The 20,144-nt window shown below is 46.4% G+C and overlaps 1 protein-coding gene across 2 annotated transcripts in view; it reads right to left on the bottom strand.

Annotated features, from left to right (window-relative positions):
• The window catches only part of SWAP70 (switching B cell complex subunit SWAP70), a 74,322-nt gene extending 57,132 nt beyond the window's left edge, over window positions 1-17,190 (bottom strand). Inside the window, exon 1 of one of the 2 annotated variants that reach the window (XM_084772520.1) lies at window positions 17,051-17,190. Coding sequence is in view for 1 of the 2 variants with exons in the window: in XM_084772519.1 (XP_084628645.1) it covers window positions 6,526-6,624 (99 nt within the window). In the remaining variant the exon portion in view is untranslated. Of the gene's footprint in view, window positions 1-6,525; window positions 6,729-17,050 lie in introns of those variants that run through there. The other variant, XM_084772519.1, reaches the window with a different exon arrangement.
• Window positions 17,191-20,144: the final 2,954 nt, after the last annotated feature.

Raw genomic sequence — 20,144 nt, 5'->3', positions numbered from 1 at the left:
ACAGATGCATTGCTGTGCATCTGAGGCCAGCCTGGGCTACCACCCCTTGGAAGGCTGGTGCAGATGCACTGCTGTGCATCTGAGGCCAGCCTGGGCTACCACCCCTTGGAAGGCTAGTACAGATGCATTGCTGCGCATCTGAGGCCAGCCTGGGCTACCACCCCTTGGAAGGCTGGTGCAGATGCATTGCTGTGCATCTGAGGCCAGCCTGGGCTACCACCCCTTGGAAGGCTGGTGCAGATGCACTGCTGTGCATCTGAGGCCAGCCTGGGCTACCACCCCTTGGAAGGCTAGTACAGATGCATTGCTGTGCATCTGAGGCCAGCCTGGGCTACCACCCCTTGGAAGGCTAGTACAGATGCATTGCTGTGAATCTGAGGCCAGCCTGGGCTACAAATTGAGACCTTACTGGGGAAGAATATGAATAAATATCTCTCATTGAAAAAATAAGACGGAACTGCTCACACTGTCACTCTAAAAGTGATTTTTATTTAAATCTTCACTATAGTTGTAAGCTCTTCAACTTCAGAAAGATACAAAAAAAAAGTGTTTCTAAAAAGAGCAGAGCCAGGCACAGTGGCGCACACCTTTAATCCCAGTGCTTGGGAGGCAGAAGCAGGCAGATCGCTGTGAGTTCGAGGCCAGCCTGATCTACAAAGTGAGCCCAGGTCAGCCAAGGCTAACACAGAGAGAACCTGTCTCGAAAAACCAAAAATAAATAAATAAATAAAAATAAAATAAAAAGAACAGAATAGGAGCAGAGCCAGAACACTTATTTTTAAGACATTGCCAGCACTAACATGTAATTCACACTGAAGCCATAATTGCAAACTAAACTTTATAATAGTGGTTGCTAAAATATCGCTAGAGTTTGCTATATTTAAGAAAAAGCACTCGCTATGTAACAATAAGAGTATTAATTTAAGGTACATTGTGAAGTCTGGAAGGAGCAGAAAGGCTGAGAACCAGTGTGGGCAGGAGAGACTTCCCATAGTGTAAATGCCCTTTTTTTAGTCTTATGAACTTCATACCACGTGTACACACGAACTCTGACAGTTCCTCTTAAATAGTTAAGCAATAACCTTCATTGTTGGGTGTTGGCATTACATTTAATTTTTAGCAAGGAACAACCAATGAAATGCTAAAGAACATGATGATAGTTTTTCGTTTTGTTTTGTTTTGTTTTGTTTGAGACAGGGTCTCTCTGTGTAGCCTGGACTACCCTGGACTCGCTTGTAGATCAGGCTGGCCTGGAACTCACAGGCCTGCCTCTGCCTCCCGAGTGCTGGGATTAAAGGCATGCGCCACCACACCCAGAGTGTTCCACGTTTTAATATTTATTTGCTTATTTTTATGTGATATGTGTGCCCTGTGTGCATGCAGGGGCCGTGTGTGTGTGTGTGTGTGTGTGTGTGTGTGTGTGTGTGTGTGTGTGTAAGCCACCGTGTGCGTGTTAGGAACTGAACCCGGCTCCTCTACGAGAGCAGTAAGCGCTCTGTAACCATTGAGCCAACTCTCCAGGCCCCATATATTTTTATTTTACTGACAAGTTCAGCAAAAGTCGTACTGATAGCACTAAAATAAATGGCATCATATTATCAAATTTTTCTTCGGATTTTAAGTTTCAAACTGAGTATCTTCTGTCCACTGGTGTTGTGTTTCCTGTCTTTACCACTACACATCATGCCATATACACCTGGCCACTGCATGCACGTAGAGGTCAGTGGACAACAGGAGCGGTCAGTTCTCTCCTTCCACCATGTGGGCCCCAGGGATCAACCTCAGATTGTCAAGTGTGGAGCGAGTACATTTACCAGATCAGCCGTCTCACTGGCCCTTCTGGGGTTTGTTTTTTCAAACAGTCTTGCTGTGTGGCTTCGGCTCCACTATAAAGCCAAGACTATCTCACACTTGTAGTAATGTAACTGCTCAGACTCTCGAGTGTCGGGATTACAAGTCTGGGCTGCCATTCCCAGCTGGACCTCTTGTCTTTTTAGGATAGGGCAATTATGTAAGTCTACATGAGCAGGGGCAGAGAGGAGGAGTAAAGAGGTGTCTTCTAAAAATTTCATCCTTGTAATTAAATTCAATTACTTTAAATTTAAATTTAGCAAAGGCTCTTATCTATCTCTTCTTCCCTCGTGTCTCACAACCATATTCCCTGCCCTGGGAACTGTGCCCAACACACGAAGCATCCATTCTGCATTACTGAACGCATCCGTCTGTGCCAAAAGTTATGAAAGCAGGCCAGCAAGATGGAGCCAAGCACTCCTGAAAGTTGTCTCTGAACACCACAGACACAACCATGGCTCGCATGCTTCGTATTTCACACAAATATCACACACATACACATACACAAGTGTAAAAGAAAAGTCTTAGTTATAAAGGTGGGCTGAGAGACGGCTCAGCAGCTAAAAGCACTGGTAAAGGGCTATTCTTCCAGAGGACCCAGGTTTGATTTCCAGTGCCCACAATGATAGCTCACCATCATCTGTAACTCAAGTCCCAGGGATCCCCACGCCCTCTTCTGGCCACTGAGGGCACTACACACATATGGGGTAAATATACCTGTCTCAAAAAATAAAATAAGGGCTAGAAAGATGACTGCAGTTAAGAGCATATGTTGATCTTACAGAGGATCAGAGTGTGGTTCCCAACACCCACTCACAACTACCTGTAACTCCAATTCCAGGAGATTTGATGTCCCTGGCCTCCTTAGGCATGTGCACACACCCGCACAAAGGCATATGCACATACGCGTAATTAAAAATAATAAAAAATTAATACTAATTTTTTAATTAAAAAATAAATTAAAAGGTAAACCAGCAAAATGGCCCAGTGGGTAAAGGCATTTGCTGCCAAGTCTGACCCGAGTTCAGTCTCCAGAGTCCACATGGTAGAAGGAAAAATTGACTCCTCCAAGTTGTTCACTGAACTCCACACGTCATAGCACACACATGCTTGTGTGCATGTGCATTATAAACAAACATAAATTAAATTAATAAACAAGTAAAAAAGATAAAGTGTGAGTTTGAGGCCCTCCTGGTCTACAGAGCGAGTACCAGGAAAGCCAGGGCTACACAAAGAGAAACCATATCCCAGAAAAAAAAATAAATAAACCAAGCATGCAGATGGTTTCCATCTGTAATCTCAGTACCTGAAAGGGGAAGGCAGGAGGGCTGCTGTAAGTTTGAAGCCTGCCTGGTCTACACAGCAAGTTCTAGCCCACTCAGAGCTACATAGAAAGATGCTGCCAAGACCGGGCGTGGTGGTGCTTGCCTTTAATCCCAGCACTCGGGGAGGTAGACGGCTGTGAGTTCAGGCGAGCCCGGTCTACAAAGGGCAGCCAAGGTTACACAGAGACCCCCTGGCTTGAAAAAAAAATCCAAAAACAAATAAAACAAAAAAATATTCTGTCAAAAACATAAAATACATTTTTTTTCATATTTTTTATATATGGAAATATATGCTTAGAATTCAGTAAGCCCTGGGTTCAATTTCCAATACTACAAAAAGGGAAGGGGGGTAAGTGGTAATTAAGTATGGTGTGTGTGTGTGTGTGTGTGTGTGTGTGTGTGTGTGTGTGTAAAGTGTTTGGAGACCTGAATTCAATCCCTAACACCTATGTGAAAATACCCAACACGACGCTGTAATTTCAGTGCTGGGAAGGGGGAGACAAGAAGACTCCCTGGGCTCAACACCCAACCACTCTAGTCTAATTGGTAAACTCAAGCCCAGGAGAGGCCTTGTCTGAGGGAGACACATGGCATTCCTAAAGATGGCGCCTGAGGCTCTCCTCTGTCCTCCACAACTACCATGTACCCATGTGCACCCACACACACAAGGACACATGCAGGGGCTGGAGAGATGGCTCAGTGGTTGAGAGCACTGGCTGTTCTTCCAGAGGACCCGGGTTCAGTTCCCAGCACCTACACGGCGGCTCACAGCTGTCTGAAACTCCAGTTCCAGAGGATCTGGCATCCTCGCACAGATAGACATATAGGTAAAAGATCAATGCACATAAAAAGAAATATTTGTAAAAATTAAGAAAGAGCACGTGCATACACAGATACACATTTTTTTATAAAGTAAAAATAGGACTAGAGGTATAGCTCAGGGTAGAGTGATCACCTAGTAAACTGGGTTCCAACTGCAATGCAAGAAAAAAGAGTCATAGCAGCCAAAAACTACTAACCTTTTATTAAGTTAGCAGGCAACTTATACATAAATACATTAATTCCAAAGCACTACTATTCCCCCAATGAAATGGAGTCAAACACCAAGAAGAAATTTAAATGAAAATATTTTCAGTTCCAAAAACACTGGCAGGGTGTGTACGCTGGACTAATCCAAAGTCTCTTACGCTGACACAGGAGAGGCCAAATACAACTCTACAGATGTGCTACCAACACATGGTTGACAGCTATGAACTGACATTTTACACTTCCTGCCTAGGCTGCTGCTAATAATACCAACAACCATCTATAATGTGATCTGATGCCCTCTTCTGCAGATAAAGCACTCTCACACATTAAATAAATAAACAAAGTTTTTAAAAAAGTTTTAAGAAAAATAATAATAATATTCGTGTTTTTCAATGTATATAGAGTAATAAGCACAACAGCTACAGGACACAACAGGAAAGGTAACAGGTGTCACATGGCAAAAGGTTTATACATTCTCCTTAAAGTGGCAAAATAATAATTCTAAGTATACGGAACAAAAGAAGAGACGCCAAACCATAAAACGGCAACCCTAAATCTAACAATATCAATCATTACTTTAAATGTAAATGGCCTAAATACTCTAAGACACATATCAAAATAGTTCAAACAAGACCCAGCTACACACTACCTAAAAATTATAATAGTAGATAAAAGTCAAAACAAGGCTCTCTATTCCTAACCACAAATAACACTAATTTTAAAGGGTGATTGGATAACTATTGCTCACCTATACAATGTAATAGCCTAGCAATAAAAATATACACAGATATGTTAATTTCTAAAGCAGTCATCTGAGAAAAGGAAACCAGTTTCAGAAAATCCCATTTATATCACATTGTAGAAAAAGGAAAACTAGGGCCCAGAGTGGTGGCGCGCGCCTTTAATCCCAACACTCAGGAGGCAGAGGCAGAGTATCGCTGTGAGTTCGAGGCCAGGCTGGTCTACACAGCGAGCCCGGGACAGCCAAGGCTAAACAGAGAAACCCTGTCTCGAAAAACCAAAAAAGAAAAAGAAAAAGAAAAAAACTAGAAGAGATCAGTGGTTACCACCTGTTGGAGATGAGGTTATATGACAAAGCTTTGTGGCACGGAACTGATGAAATCCTAGTTAGTGATGTGACTTCCTACATGTGCTAGAATTCATTAAACTGTACATCAAAAAAATTGGGCTGAGTGGGGGCATGTTGGTGCACCCTGTAATCCTAGGACTCGGGAGGCAGAAGCAGGCGGATGGAGACCAGCCTGGTTTACAAAGTAAGTCCAGGACAAGCCGGGCTACAGAGAAACCCTGTCTCGACACCACCACCACCACCACCCCCAAAAGGCTATTATTAACGTTTTAAAATTACATGTGTGCCTGTGAAAACGTGTATGCTCCCGCCCACAGACGCAAGAGGCATCCCCTGGAGCTGGAGTTATAGGCAATTGTGAGCTGTCCCATGTGGGTCCTGGGAACAGAATTCTATCTAGTCCCCTAGGAATTATGGTCCTCTCAAAGTCGCTCTACTGAGCCATCCATCCCTCGGGGCCCCTATATATTAATTTGTAAAAGTAAAAGTATATGGCTAATTTTCATCAGCTCTTCTAAACTATGATTTAATGAATAAGATCAAAAGGAAAACAAGTGAGAACGCCAAATCCTTCTGGCATAAAAGCCACTTCTGAAAGGAACTTCCTCATTTACTGCATAAAATGCACAAAGCAAACCCAATCTTCGGAAACCTCTTCCCAAAAGAGGCTAAGAAAACCAGTCATTCAGATCCCAAAAGCGTATATTTGAAAAATGCCTGTGAATGGCTCTTCTTGTCCGTTTCTATATTTCAGACTTTTCAAGAAGCTGCCAACTCCTGCTGGCTGGGTGCCACTTTGGGGTTTACTCAACTTACAAGTGTCCCTTTATGCGTACCTCATACTCTGGGGTCTCCGGGCGGCCCTAACGAGAACTCAGCAAAAAGCAATGGCCTTTGCAGGGAGCCAGAAAGATCCGGGCAGCTTGGCACGCGCTCCTCTGCGCACATCGGGCAGGGAGGCTCTGCTCCGCGTCCCCGAGGCGAGGCTGAGGATCCCGGGGCTCCCCCAACACCCCGTCTCAAGGGGACACTCTGCAGGTCCCGGGGCTCCCATTACAGCAAAGCTCGGCAGTCGCAGGAGTTGGAGGAGCGCGCCCGCCCCCGCGCACCGCACGGAGGCCAGAAAGAAGAGAGAGGACCGCCGCCCCGCCACATTCCCAAACACCCCTCCCCGAGGACACCGTTCCCCGCCGCCCCCCCCCCCGCGGGAAGCGCCGGCAGGGGGCTCACCTTGAGTTGCGACTTGGAGACCTTGCCGCTGCGGTCCAGGTCCAGCGCGGTGAAGGCGTGCCAGATGGCTTTGAGTAGTTCGTCTTTCAAGCCCCCCATGGCCACGGCCGCGCTGCCCCAGCGAAGCTGGCCCGCCCAGTCCGCACTTCACCGCCTCTGCCTCCAGCAAGGATCTCCAGAGACTACGCTGCCCGCCGTGCTGTCACCTGACCGCTGCGGGTCCCGCCCTCCCCCGCCCTCCCCGAGGGCACGCCCCCTCTGGTCCCGCCCCTCCGTACTACCAGCCAGCCCCTGAGATGCCCTCCTCTGTCCAGTGTGGGGAGGTAAACATCACGCCAAGACCCCTCTAGTGGGTTTCCACTCCAACCCAGGCCGTTTTCAAAGCTCGCGTGTGCCCCCCCAGAAAAATTAGCCCGCCTCATCCCGAGGAACACGCGAGATGGGAGTGATCAGCCTCTGCAGGAGTCCTGCAGTTATTATAGGAGCCTTGCTGGAGTCAGTCTAATGAGGCCAGACAAGACTCCAAAAAATGCCCAGAAAGAGCCTGGAATGCTCTGCCCCAAATCTGGAAGGACGAAGAAGGGGACAGAAACAAAAGGGACTCTCTGAGAAAAGTTGGTTCATGCACTTTGCGAAGGTGCATTGATGAATCTCTCTAGTGGCCTTTGGGAGGCGCAGCAACAAGTTTTTGTTGTTTTGGTTTAGGCTGTGTGTGTGTGTGTGTGAGTGTGTGTGTGTGTGTGTGTGTGTGTGTGTGTGTGTGTGTGTGTGTGTGTTGCTTGTTTCTTTGTTGGTTTGTGTGTGGGGGGGGGTTGAGACAGGGTTTCTTTGTGTATCAAACCCTGGACTGTCCTGGACTCACTTTGTAGACCAGGCTGGCCTCAAACTCACAGTGATTCACCTGCCTCTGATTCCTGAGTGCTGGAATTAAAGGAGTTTCCCTGTCTCAAAAAACAAAAATAAAAAATAAAAAAATAAAATAAATAAAGGAATGTGCCATCAGGCTCAGCTGAAAAAAAGTTTTGTTTTTTTTTTAATATTTTTTATTTATTTAACTTATGGGTGTTGGTGTGAGGGTGTCAGAACTTGGAGTTACAGACAGTTGTGAGCTGCCCTGTGGGTGCTGGGAATTGAACCGGGGTCCTTTGGAAGAACAGGCAGTGCTCTTAACCACTAATCTCTCCAGCCCCTGAAAAAAAGTTTTAAGGAAAGTTAAGAAGTCAGTGGTGGACTGAAAAGATAGCTCGGTGGATAAAGGCTCTTGCAGCCAAACCTAGCGACTTTTGAGTTCAAACTCCTGAACTGCAGGTTGTCTCTGCCCACACACATACACACTAAATAAATGTGTTTTTAAAAGTTGATACGCCCAGCAACCTCTCTTTCTAACCCCAGCTGCTGAGAATCAGTGCACATCTTAGGCAGGGTTTCATGGAGGTGGTAATACAGTCACTGGTGGACTGTGCTTGCGTGGGTGGAAATCTCCATCAACCCTAGCAAATCTCTTTACTAACAGGAACGGTGACCCATTTAAAAGGACCTACCCAGACCTAGAGAAGTGCCCCCGTGACCGTAGCTGTTTAATTTACATCTCTTACCACTGGTCTTTTGAACTCTGCTGGCTTCAAATTCCCCACAAATAAAATAAGCATGGGATACGAGATGTTCCAGAAGGCTCTTCCTCTGTCTGGGGCAGTGACAATGACTGTGTAGCTTAAATCTGGTCACTATAGCACTCACAGTGTCTCTTCTGTCCAGTGCTAAACCCAACTTAGACATATGGAAAGGGTAACTATCAAAAGTCAAAGGCAAGAGATTCTTGCCAGGTGTGGTGATACATGCATTTAGTCCCAATTCCAAGACAGCCAAGGACACACACACACACACACACACACACACACACACACACACAAGATTCTTAGCTCAGTTGGGAGAGAACTTTGGCCTAGATTGTACAAGCCTTGGCTTGGATTCCTAGTACAACATAAGTGTTAAGCCAGGCATGGTGGGGATACCTGTAATCCCAGCTCTTGGAAATCAGAAGCCCAAGGTCATCCTTAGCTACATATGGAGTTCAAGGCCAGCCAAGACTCAATGAAACCCTGCCTATAAATAAATTAATGAATAAACTTCCTTGATATCCACATCTGTCTTATTTTAAAGGGAGCAGGGGAGTAAATAGATTTAGAAAGAGCTGAAAAAAGGAATAAGCTGAATCAATGAGTTTAAGGCTGAAGGGCATCTCATAGAGCTAAAGGTAGGAACAAAAACAAAGAGGCCATGATGTCACCTTCCCGTCACTTCGACAGCCTTGAGGGTGCCACCCCATCTTCTTACCACTGGAGGATTTTTCTTGCCCTCCTAGAACCTGGTTTCTATTGTTTAACTTCTGCAACTCCAGCCCAAGTTGTCAGTCAGCAAAAACACATGGTTTAACCTCTAATTTATTTAATACCAACTCAGCTTGCCCTAACTAGTGACTAAAAAGGAACCCTAAGCCAGGCACAGCAATGCACACCTGCGCTCAGGAAGTGGGAGAAGGCTGGCTGCACATTAACGCCACTCTGGTCTGCACAGTATGTTCTAGGGCTACAGAGCAAACTTTGCCTCAGGGTAAAAAGAAAAAAGAGGAAAAGGAGAAGGAAGAGGAGAAGGAGAAGGAGGAGGAAGAGGAGGAAGAAGAAGAAGGAGAAGGAGAAATCCTAGTTCTGAAGGTTTGGTTTAACCACAAGATGCTATTTTCTCTCAGAATCTAGAAGCACTAAGCATATTTCAAAGCCCTTTTTTCTAGACTATTCTGCACTTCCAAGTTCCTACTTCTTCTATAATCCTCATCCCTTTTTCTTTTAGGTGAGACGGTTGGTTGGTTCGCTCATTTGCTGATGTTACAAATAAGAACCACAACACGTTGCTCCTGCAACGTCTTTGTGTAAACAGCCCAAAGGCCCCTCATCATCAGTTACTCAGTGTTTCACTGATCACTCAAGTCCATCCTACGTAATGTGGAGTAAAGCTACTAAAAATAAATAAATAAAGGGGCTGGAGAGATGGCTCAGAGGTTCAAGGTGCTGACTGCTCTTCCAGAGGTCATGAGTTCAATTCCCAACAACCACATGGTGGTTCGCCACCATCTATAATGTGATCCAATGCTCTCTTCCGGCCTGCAGGTGTACATGCAGGCACAGCACTGTATACATAATAATAAATAAATAAATCTTTTTAAAAAAAATAAAGACAGTAGGCATGAGTCATTTGGGCTTAGTTTGGAAGATAGCTGGTTACTACACAGATGAGGGCAGACTCCTGGCTTTCCTATTCTATCACTTATGAATAAATATGAAGTTTCGTTTCCTTGCTTTTAAAATAGTATGAAAGTTAGTAGTTTGGTGGCCCTCGGAGGAAGGATAGCAGGCTACCAAGAAGAGACTTGATACCCTATGAGCATATACAGGGGGAGGAGGTCCTCCCCCAGTCACAGTCATAGGGGAGGGGGAGTAGGGGGAAAGCAGGAGGGAGGGAAGAGTGGGAGGATACAAGGGATGGGATAACAATTGAGATGTAATATGAATGAATTAATAAAAAATGATATTTGAAAAAATAAAATAAAATAATATGAGGCAGTCAGATGTGGTGGCACACACCTGTAATCCCAGCACTGCGGGGAGACAGAAGCAGGTAGATTGCTGTGAGTTCTAGGCCAGCCTGCTCTACAAAGTGAGTCCAAGACAGCCAAGGCTACACAGAGAAATCTTGTCTCCAAAAAAAAAAAAAAAGGCTTAAATGAAAAGCACTATCACAATATGAGACAATTGTTGATACTTGGCTCATATAATCATTTTATCCTATGACAATTTCGCCAAACTACAATTCAGTTCCCTAACATTCATCTCCTGCCCCGACCCCTGTTTAACTATATAGCTTTAGCTAGGGGGAAACTACCTATGCAAACAAGGGCCTGGCAGGCCTCCAAATCATAACCCTTTTGCCCGTCTCTGCCTCTGGGTAAAATTAAAAGTATACACCACCACACCTGGCCTCCTCCGGAAAAACATTTTTTCTTTATACGTGTGTGTGTGTGTGTGTGTGTGTGTGTGTGTGTGTGTGGTGTGCATGCTTTGTGTATGCAGGTGTACAAGGAGGCCATATGAGGGCATCTTGTCTCCCTGATGCTGGAGGTATAGGCAGTTTGTAAGCTGCCCAACATCGTCCTGGAAACCAAATTCAGATCACCTGCAGGCACATCCCACACTCTTAGCCCCTGAGCCACTGGCCAAGCCTCATACGGAACACATCTTAAACTCTAGCACTCAGGAGACTGAAATGAGAAGACCACCAAGTTCAGGGATAACTTGAGCTTATATAGTGAGTTCAAGGCTTGTCTGAACCATATTAGAGAGACCCTACCTCAAAACGTGGCATGGGGGGTTAGGGAGAAGAAATTAAGGGAAAGAAAGAGTAAATAAAGTTGGTACCAGTTAATAGGTTTTTTTCCTCTGACAAAATGAGCCAAGTCAGATTAAAACATAGAGGCAGGTCTGTTGGGTGCAGCTCTTGGGCCGGTTCACTGGTCCCAAGGAACAAGACCAGAGAAGTCACTGCAGGGAGGAAGAGGAAGAGGAAGAGGAAGAGCATAAGCACTCAGGCAGGGAGAGAGCAAACGCAGATAGAGAGAGAGGGAACCAAAACGCCTGGATTGTACAGGGAAGCCCGGCGCCTGGGCTGGGAAGTTCAGAGTGGAGAGCGGGGTATGCCAGACACACTCCAACAGGTAGGGACTGAAGGATGCTGGGAGATCCTGGAGGCCAGGTCTACTTTGGTGTGTTAAATATGCACCTCAGCCGCTAGTCCCAGGTCTGAACCCCAACATCAGTGACTTCCCCAAAATTCCTATGTTGAAGCCCTAACCCCTAGTACTTCAGAAAAAGAAGAGTATTTGGAGACAGGGCCTTTCTAGAGATAATTCTGATCCAGTATGACTGGTGTCCTCATAAAAAGGAGAAATTTGGGCACAAGAATGCACATGGGAATAGCACCATGCAAACAGAAGGCAGAGATCAGAGTCACACACATTCTACAGGCTAAGGGACACTAAGGGTTATGAGCAAACAGCCAGTGGCTGAGAGAGAGAGAGATGAGGAGTTCAAAGCCATTCTCAGTGACATAGGTTGAGGTCAAAGTGACCCTGGATTCCTGAGATCATCTCTCAAAAAGAAAAAGAAAAAGAAAAAGAAAAGTTAAGCTACACAAAGAATTGTTCAGCCAAGCCTACTTGTGTGCACCTCTCACCCCTCTATGAACATAGTCACTCCCTGTCTTCAAAAAGAAGGAAAGGAATGCTGCAGTTTTCAAGCAGAATGTACATAGAGAATACAAAAAGAAGCTAATAATTGGAGCTGGAGATAAAGCATAGGTATAGTGGGTAAAATCGTGTAGACTAGTGTTGAAATTTTAGCACCCACATAAAAGCCAAGCAGATGAGCAGCCCACCTACTGTGCCCACATTCAGGACGAGTCAAGTCAGCTCCAGGTTCAGTGAGTGACCCTGCCTCAGGAAATAAAGTGGAGAGTGATCAAGAAGGCAGCGGGGCTGGGGTGATGGTTCAGTGGTTAAGAGCAGTGGCTGCCCCTGGCAGTGGTAGTGCACACCTCTAATCCCAGCACTTGGGAGGCAGAGGCGGGCAGATCTCCGTGGGTTTGAGACCAGCCTGAACTAATAAGGGAGCTCCAGGACAGCCAGAGCTGTTACACAGAGAAACCCTGTCTGGGTGTGGGGGGGAGGGGAAGGGCACTGGCTGCTCTTCTAGAGGACCCCAACACCCACCTGGCAGCTCACAACTGCCTGCAACTCCGTTTCCAGGGGACCTGACACCCTCACACCAATGCACAGGAAATAAAATTAAATTATACAAAAGAAAAAGAAAGACAGCTGGAATCAGCCTCTGGCCAACACACGCACAGGCACACACACAGCACATACACATGAAAAAGAATAAGCCAAAATTTTCCATGTTCAGAAATAAAGCTGCCTGCAGTCCTTAGTTTTTGCCAGCGTAACAAAGGACTCAGAAAGCAGGAAATGACAAACAGTAAAGGCTGGATCCAGCCCACTTCAAGGAAAGCACAGCCTCTGCGTAAAAACAGTCTCTGATTAGTCTCAGCACAGAGCACAGGTCTAAGACTGAACAGCACTCTTCTATTTAGAAAACAAACCTCTGGCTGGGCAGTGGTGGCGCACACCTTTAATCCCAGCACTCTGGAGGCAGAGGCAGGTGGATCGCTGTGAGCTCGAGGCCAACCTGGTCTACAAAGCGAGTCTAGGGCAGCCAAGGCTACACAGAGAAACTCTGTCTCAAAACAAAACAAACAAACAAACAAAACAGAGATGGTTCAAAGTAAAAAGAGGCCCCAGGGTACCTAATATTTAATGGAGGAGGTTGGGCAGGCTAAGAAAGCAGTAAATTTGCAAACACAGACTGTCTCCTTGGAGATGGTCTTTTTAATAATCTAAAGGTAGTTGCAACAGGCCCAAGAATCTCCTGCAGTGAGACTGGACATCAATCAAAGAACTAGAAATGAGTCTGGATGAGTTTCAGAATTTCTACGGACAAATGACTACTACGTGTCTCATGTCATTTCCTTCTTCCTGTCCCTGCTCCCCCCAGACGGGGTTTCTCAGTGTAGCCCTGGCTGTCCTGGTACTCACTCTGTAGACCAGGCTGGCCTCCAACTCATAGAGAGCTGCCTCCCAAGTGCTAGGATTAAAAGGATGTACTACCACCGCCAAACTGAAAAATCTACTTTTTTGTTGTTGTTTGTTTGTTTGTTTTTTGTTTTTTGAGACAGGGTTTCTCTGTGTTGTCTTGGCTGTCCTGAACTCACTTTGTAAACAAGGCTGGCCTCGAACTCACAGCTATCCATGAAAAGTCTACTTTTTAATACTTTTAATTATGTTATGTGGGGAGGGGATACATGCATGTTTGTGCAAGTAGCCATGGAAGCCACGGGCTGCATTCCCCGCAGCTGGAGTTACAGGCAGTGTGAGCTACACAGCATGAATACTAGGAAACAAGATCTAATCTTCCGCAAGAGCAGCAAGGACGCTTAACAACTGAACCACCTCTCCAGCCCCTAGAAAGACCTATCAACAGGGGCGGTGAGACGTCTCAACAGGTAAAGGTGCTTGCTGCCAACCTTGACACCTTGAGCTCAATTCCAGGATCCATACAGTAGAGGGAGCGAATCCCCCACGGGCTAGCCTCCAACTCCCACTTGGGCTAGCCTCCAACTTTCATTCATGCTCACAGACACATGGGCACATGCACACACTAAATAAAGGCAATACAAGCTCTATTTATACCGTTGGCCTTTGGCTAGCAGCTGGGAACTTTGACTTGTATTATACTAGTTACTTTTCTCCTTATTGCTACCACACCTAGTCCCTCTGTTGGCTCCCTGGTCCACCAAGATGTGAGCAGGCCCACAGACGCCCTCCTCCTGTCGCTGCACCGTCCCCTTCCTGCCACAACGCAATTACACCCACAAGCCAAAATAAATCCTTCCTGAGTTAAGTTGTTGCTCACTGGTCATTTGGTTCCAGCAACCAACACGTCCATATCTCTTAGAGTTCTCACGCTGGGCTGTCCCTCTCAGAGCCATGTGGTCATGCTCTGTGACAAAACTAAGTCACACAGAAAGGCACCATGGAGCCTAGCCCCAGATAGCTCAGGCACACCAGACCAGATACCACATGTGTGAGGAAAGACGGCTTAGAAGTCCGAGACGCGACTACAGGAGAGCTGTCCCTGCCATCTCGGGCCCTCTGAGCCAACCCAGGTGAATCCTCAGACTCTGGGAAGGCAAGGGCAGCCACTGTCCTGCCCAGGCTTCTGAGCCACTAGACGATGACTGGGTTTTGCCACTGTGTGGGGTCGGGTGATTAAATTGCATTAGATAACTCAGCAGTGGTGACAGGATGTTTCCAAAATGATGTTTCCTTCTGCCCCCTCCCCCCACGGAAGACTGTGTCTTGGCCTGCTCAGGCTCTTCCCCTCCCCTCCCCTCCTTGGAAGGAAGGGCCTCCCTTTTCACACAACACTTAAACAGCTTTCTATAGCAGAGCTCGAAGGAAGCTGGGGACAGGGATCACCAGGCAGAGTTGGGGTTTGTTTGTGTTTGGGGACAGTGGGGGGGGGGGAGGGTGGTTGTTTTTTGAGAAAAGAAAAAGTAGCTGTCCTGTGACCTGTGAACGCAGCAACGTGGGAAGGGATGAAAAGCTAATTCAAGAACTTTCTGATGACTGAGTGCCTCCATAGTCATCAAATGCTACGGAGTGCCGGGCGGGCGTGGTGGCGCACACCTTTAATCCCAGCACTCAGGAGGCAGAGGCAGGCGGGTCGCTGTGAGTTCAAGGCCAGCCTGGTCTACAAAGGGAGTGTAGGACAGCCAAGATTACAAGAGAAACCCTGTCTCAAAAAAGCCAAAAAAACAAAAAACAAACAAACAAAAAGCGCTACAGAGAATTTTGAACTGAGGGGAGTGTTTCTGGTTTCGTTTTTAAGATTTTTATTTATAGAAGGCAAAAAAGTCCTTGTGCGCCCAGATAAGCACTGGAGAAGCCAGGAAAAGTGAAACACACGGTTGATCTAATCAAAGGGAAAAGACATATGACCATTTCTCCTAGAATGCTGGAGGAAGTAGAGTTTACTACCTGGTGACACTTTGCTACCTGTTGAGCCAGGCTCTGCCCATATCATCCAGAATATTTTGTTTATCCCAGGCCCTTTCCCCATAAAATCTTGTGCCATACTTGTAGGCCATAAAACTCATCCTTGTGAGAAATGTCATGTGTACTTTACAACAGCCTAATGGATTTCTATGTTATTTTAGGGCAAGCCCAAATCCTGACTCCCACCAGGATTATGTTTACCTCAGTCATTCTTCCTGGACCCTTACCTCGAGCGTTGTTTCTGAGTCAACAAGAACCCATCATATGAAAGAAGCCACATGAACTTTTTAAAGAGCTTCCGTGGAAGCATTGCCCTAAGCTACGTTGGAGACAAGGACTTGACAATGAGTTTGAACAGCAAAGCATGAGCTGTAGTTAACTGGGCCAAGGATGGGAGACCAGCCTTCTAAACAGAAAAGCTGTCCGAAAAGAGGGTGGCTTAACGAGAAACCCACGTGAGAGCCAGTGTCACCAGGGCAGAGCAAATGACGAACAGGACACAGGCGAGAGGGGAAAGTGGAGGGATTGACATCAAAGCCCAAGAAAGCAGGAGCACCAGGCCTGTTGGTTAGCGCTATAGAAATGCTTATCTCCTCCAAAAGGCCTGAAACACCCTGTAATCAGTGGGCACAATCTAGCAGCCGGAAACAGAAATGCTGAATGTCTTTGACAGAAGTTGGCAGAAGTGGAGTGACATCCTGCCCCTGCCCCTGCCCCTGCCCCTGGGATCCTCAGCTGATAACATCCTCATCCTGCCATTAACCCACAACTTTCCTAGGGAAGCAAAGAAACTTCTGGTTCTAGAGGAAGGTTCACAAGAAGCCAGTCTCGGATTTAAGATATGCCTCAGGGAACTCGGCCTGTCCCGTTGTCCTCAGAGCCAAGCCAAGTGAGGCAATAGGCTACTCAACAGCTGAAAATAATGTCCCTCTGCCTCCTAGGGTTACTTATGGTAAGTGGATTATTAAGATAGTAGCAGCTGGGCCATTGAGGTGGCTCATCAGTGAAAGAGCCTGCCGTCAAGCCCAAGGTTCTGAGTTCAACTCCAGGATCCCACATGGTAGAGACAACCAACTCTCAAAGTTGTTCTCTGGTCTTCACAGGCAACCATGGGGCAATTGAGCCCATTCAGATGGCGAGGCCCATCTTTAATCTTAGCACTTAGAAAGCCAAGGCAAGAGGACTGAAGAGCTTAAGGCTATCTATAGAGCTAGCTCTTTCCTCAAACCAAGCAGCTGTGAAAGCAAGACACCATCTAAGTGGGAGGGGGCAGAATGACAGAGGAGAAAAACGGGAGACTGAAATAATAGAGGAGTGTAGAGGAATTTTAATTCAACAACATGGCTGCTCTGGTAAGGGAGCATATCCAAAGACCTTCCAGGTCTAATGTGACCTGGCTAGAATGCAGACACTCCACACACCTTTAAGTGCTCTGGCTGGGAATACAGACATACCCTTAGAATACACCTTTAATCCCGAACAATGACATCTAATTAAGGGGCAGATAAAGCGATGAATCAGAGAAAGAGTTGACAGAATAAGTCAGAGATAGGATCCACCCAATTCTCACGAGAGCAGACATGGAGGAGTAGCTACTTAAGAGCATTGCAGAGAGAGAGAGAGAGAGAGAGAGAGAGAGAGAGAGAGAGAGAGAGAGAGAGCAAGAGATTGAGTTCAGTGCAGTTTAGTTGATGATGATGATGATTTTGGTTTTTCAAGACAGGGTCTCTCTGTGTTAACCTTGGCTGTCCTGGACTCGCTTTGTAGACCAGGCCAGCCTTGAACTCACAGCGATCCGCCTACCTCTGCCTCCTCCCGAGTGCTGGGATTACAGGTGTGCGCCACCACGTCCAGCCCAAGTGCAGTTTAGTTGAGTGCAGTTGCAGTTCCATTCAATTCCCTTCCATTATGTTCAAATTGTGCAGTCAGTTCAGTTCAGTTTGTCGAGTTCAGAGGCAGTTTTTCCAAGCGGAGCAATTCAGTCAGAAGCCAGATGGCATCCGTCAGCTTGGAGAGGAGATTAAGCCAGAACAGCTGAGGTGAATCGGGCGGCAAGAGTCTGAAAAGCTAGAAAGGCTGAGGCTTACAGCGATAAGTCTCAAAAGCTGGAAACGTTCTACGCCTAGGTTAGCAGACAGTGGCTGGATGCTTAAGCCTTCAAGGTCTAGGTTTACAGGAGATTAGATCGTACGGAGATTAGAAGCTTCCAGAGCTAGCCTAGGGGTAGCTAGAACAGAGAAAGAAATGCTCTGGGCTCAGCCCCAGCTGTACAGCTGTCGTTCATCCCTTCATCTGAGGAAATAGAAACATTTACAGAGAAGTTTGTTTTCTTTGATTTCTAGGTTGTAGTTTTTGTTGCTATTGTTGTTATCTGTTTGTTTGGTCTTTTTTTTTCTTTCTTTCTTTCTTTTTTTGGTTTTTTGAGATAGGGTTTCCCTGTGTAGTCCTGGCTGTCCTAGACTCGCTTTGTAGACCAGGCTGGCCTCGAACTCACAGAGATCTGCCTGCCTCTGCCTCCTGAGTGCTGGGATTAAAGGCGTGCGCCACCATACCCGGCTGCCTGTTTGGTCTTATTGCATCACCCTGGCTAGCTATTACTCATAGCCCAGAGTGGCCTCAAGCTTGTAGTGATCTTCCAGCCTCAACCTCCCAAGTCTGGCATAACTGTTCTGGTAACAAACAAATACACAGCTTCTACAAGTACATGAGCCCCTAAGGCCTTGGGATTGGCTGTTTCATACAAGATAGAGAAGTAGCTAAGTCTCGCCTTTAAAGACGAGGAGTGTGCAGCAGGCCTGACCACCAAAGACCGGCTGGGCGTTGCCTGGTGTTCTAGGCAAAGTTTCAGTCTAATGGTCGTCCCCTGAGACCAAGGCCAGGTGTATGTCACAGTAAACACTTGAAAGGAAACCTGCGCGGCCAGCTCAGCCCGCTAAGGACAGCAATCAGAGCAGTCAGCAGAAACTTATCAGAGGTGAAGGCTGAGCCTTGAGAGTTCGTGAGAGGTCGCAGCTGGCTGCAGGGATGAAGGACAACGCTGTAAGAGGGAGCGACCTACACATGCAGAAGGATGGAAGGAAAGCAGCAGCAAAGATAAATTAAAAAATAAAATGTGAACCGCGAAAGGGAAGGGGTATAGAACAGTGTGCTGACTGAGGTGTTTTGGGCTTTTGCAGACAAGAATGACATTTTCATCAGACCCTCAGTCTAAACCAGGCAGACCTACAGCAAACATCTCAACTGATGGTGTAAAAACCAGAACGTTTTCTTTAAAGTTGGGACCAAGGCAAGGCTGCCTGCCGTTGCCACTTTTACTCAGTGTAGTACTAGCCGAAGATGCTGCAGTCAAAACTAAGGTAGAGGGACTGACGAAGCGGCTCAGTGGTAGGGAGCACTTGTCCTCGCAGAGGACCCAGGTTCAGTTCCCAGCACCCACATAATGGCTCCCAATCATAAGCAACTCCAGTTTCAAGAGATCAGATGGCCTCCTCTGACCTCCATGGTCACCAAGAATGCATGCAGTGTTCATAACATATTTACAGACAACGCATTCAAACACATTAAAAAAAACAAACAAACCCCAAACCCTAAGGCTGTAGCTCAGTTGGTGGAGCGCTTGTGAGCATGCAGGAAGCCCTGGGTTCCAGCCCCAGCACTGCCTGAGCCTGCATGGTGACACATGCCTATAATCCCAGCATCTTTGCACAGAGAAGCAGGAAGAGGTCATCCTCAGATACAGTGAGCCTGAGGTCAGCCTGGGATACTTGAGACCCTGCCTCAGAAAAAAAAAAAAAAACTAATTAATTTAGAAGCCAGGCAGTGGTAGCACATTCCTTAAAAAAAAAAAAAAAAAAAAAAAAGCTAATTCAGAAATATGTTTGGGGCATATGCCTGTAATCTTGAGATTACACACAATGATAATAAATTATAGAATTTTAATTTTTAAAAATTTTGTATCAGCCAGTCGTGGTGGCGCAGGCCTTTTAATCCCACCACTCGGGAGGCTGAGGCAGGTGGCTCGCTATGAGTTCAAGGACAGCCCGGTCTACAAAGCGAGTCAGGACAGCCAAGGCTACACAGAGAAACCCTGTCTCCAACAAACAAAAACAAAACAAAACAATTTTTTTGTATCAAAATATAGTATAAGGGCCAATAAAATGTGCGTGCACTGGCTTCCCAGGACGCTGAGGACTCACGTTCAATCCCTTCCATAGACAGGTGGGAGAGAACTGACTCCTGCAAATTGTGCTCAGACTTCCACACTCACACTGTGCCATGCATGCCCTACACACACAAAATAATGTACAGATCAGGCCGGCCTCAAACTCACAGCCATCTAGCTGCCTCTGCCTCCCAAGTGCTGGGATTAAAGGTGTGCGCCCCCTCCCCCATGCCTGGCTTCTGATAAGGTTTAACATTCAAAATGTTTTTAAATTCCTACAAGAAGAGCTGGGCCTGGTGGCGCACGCCTTTAATCCCAGCACTCGGGAGGCAGAGGTAGGTGGATCGCTGTGAGTTCGAGGCCAGCCTGGTCTACAAAGTGAGTCCAGGACAGCCAAGGCTACACAGAGAGACCCTGTCTCGAAAAACCAAAAAAAAAAAAAAAAAAAAAAAAAATTCCTACAAGAAAAAAAGCTAAATATCTCAATTCAAAGATTCAAAGGGCCCAAGCAGGAATTTCTCCAACAATAGGCAAAATAGCACTAATCCTTAGGAAACGAATTTGGAAACTGGGTCACATCCCTCATACCATTAGGTTGCCAACTATCAGGAAGTGGGAAAACTGGAAAATGAAATTCCTTATGGGGAAGTTGCAATTCATGCGCAGGGTATTGGGAATATAAAATGGTACAGACACTTTGGAGAACTGGTGGTTTCTCAAACAGTTAAAAAACAG

This window comes from Acomys minous (genome assembly GCF_964271855.1).
Source record: "Acomys minous genome assembly, chromosome: 2".
Lineage (NCBI taxonomy): Eukaryota > Metazoa > Chordata > Mammalia > Rodentia > Muridae > Acomys > Acomys minous.
Note: the sequence above shows the minus strand (reverse complement) of the source record. Positions and strands in the feature narration are given on the sequence as shown.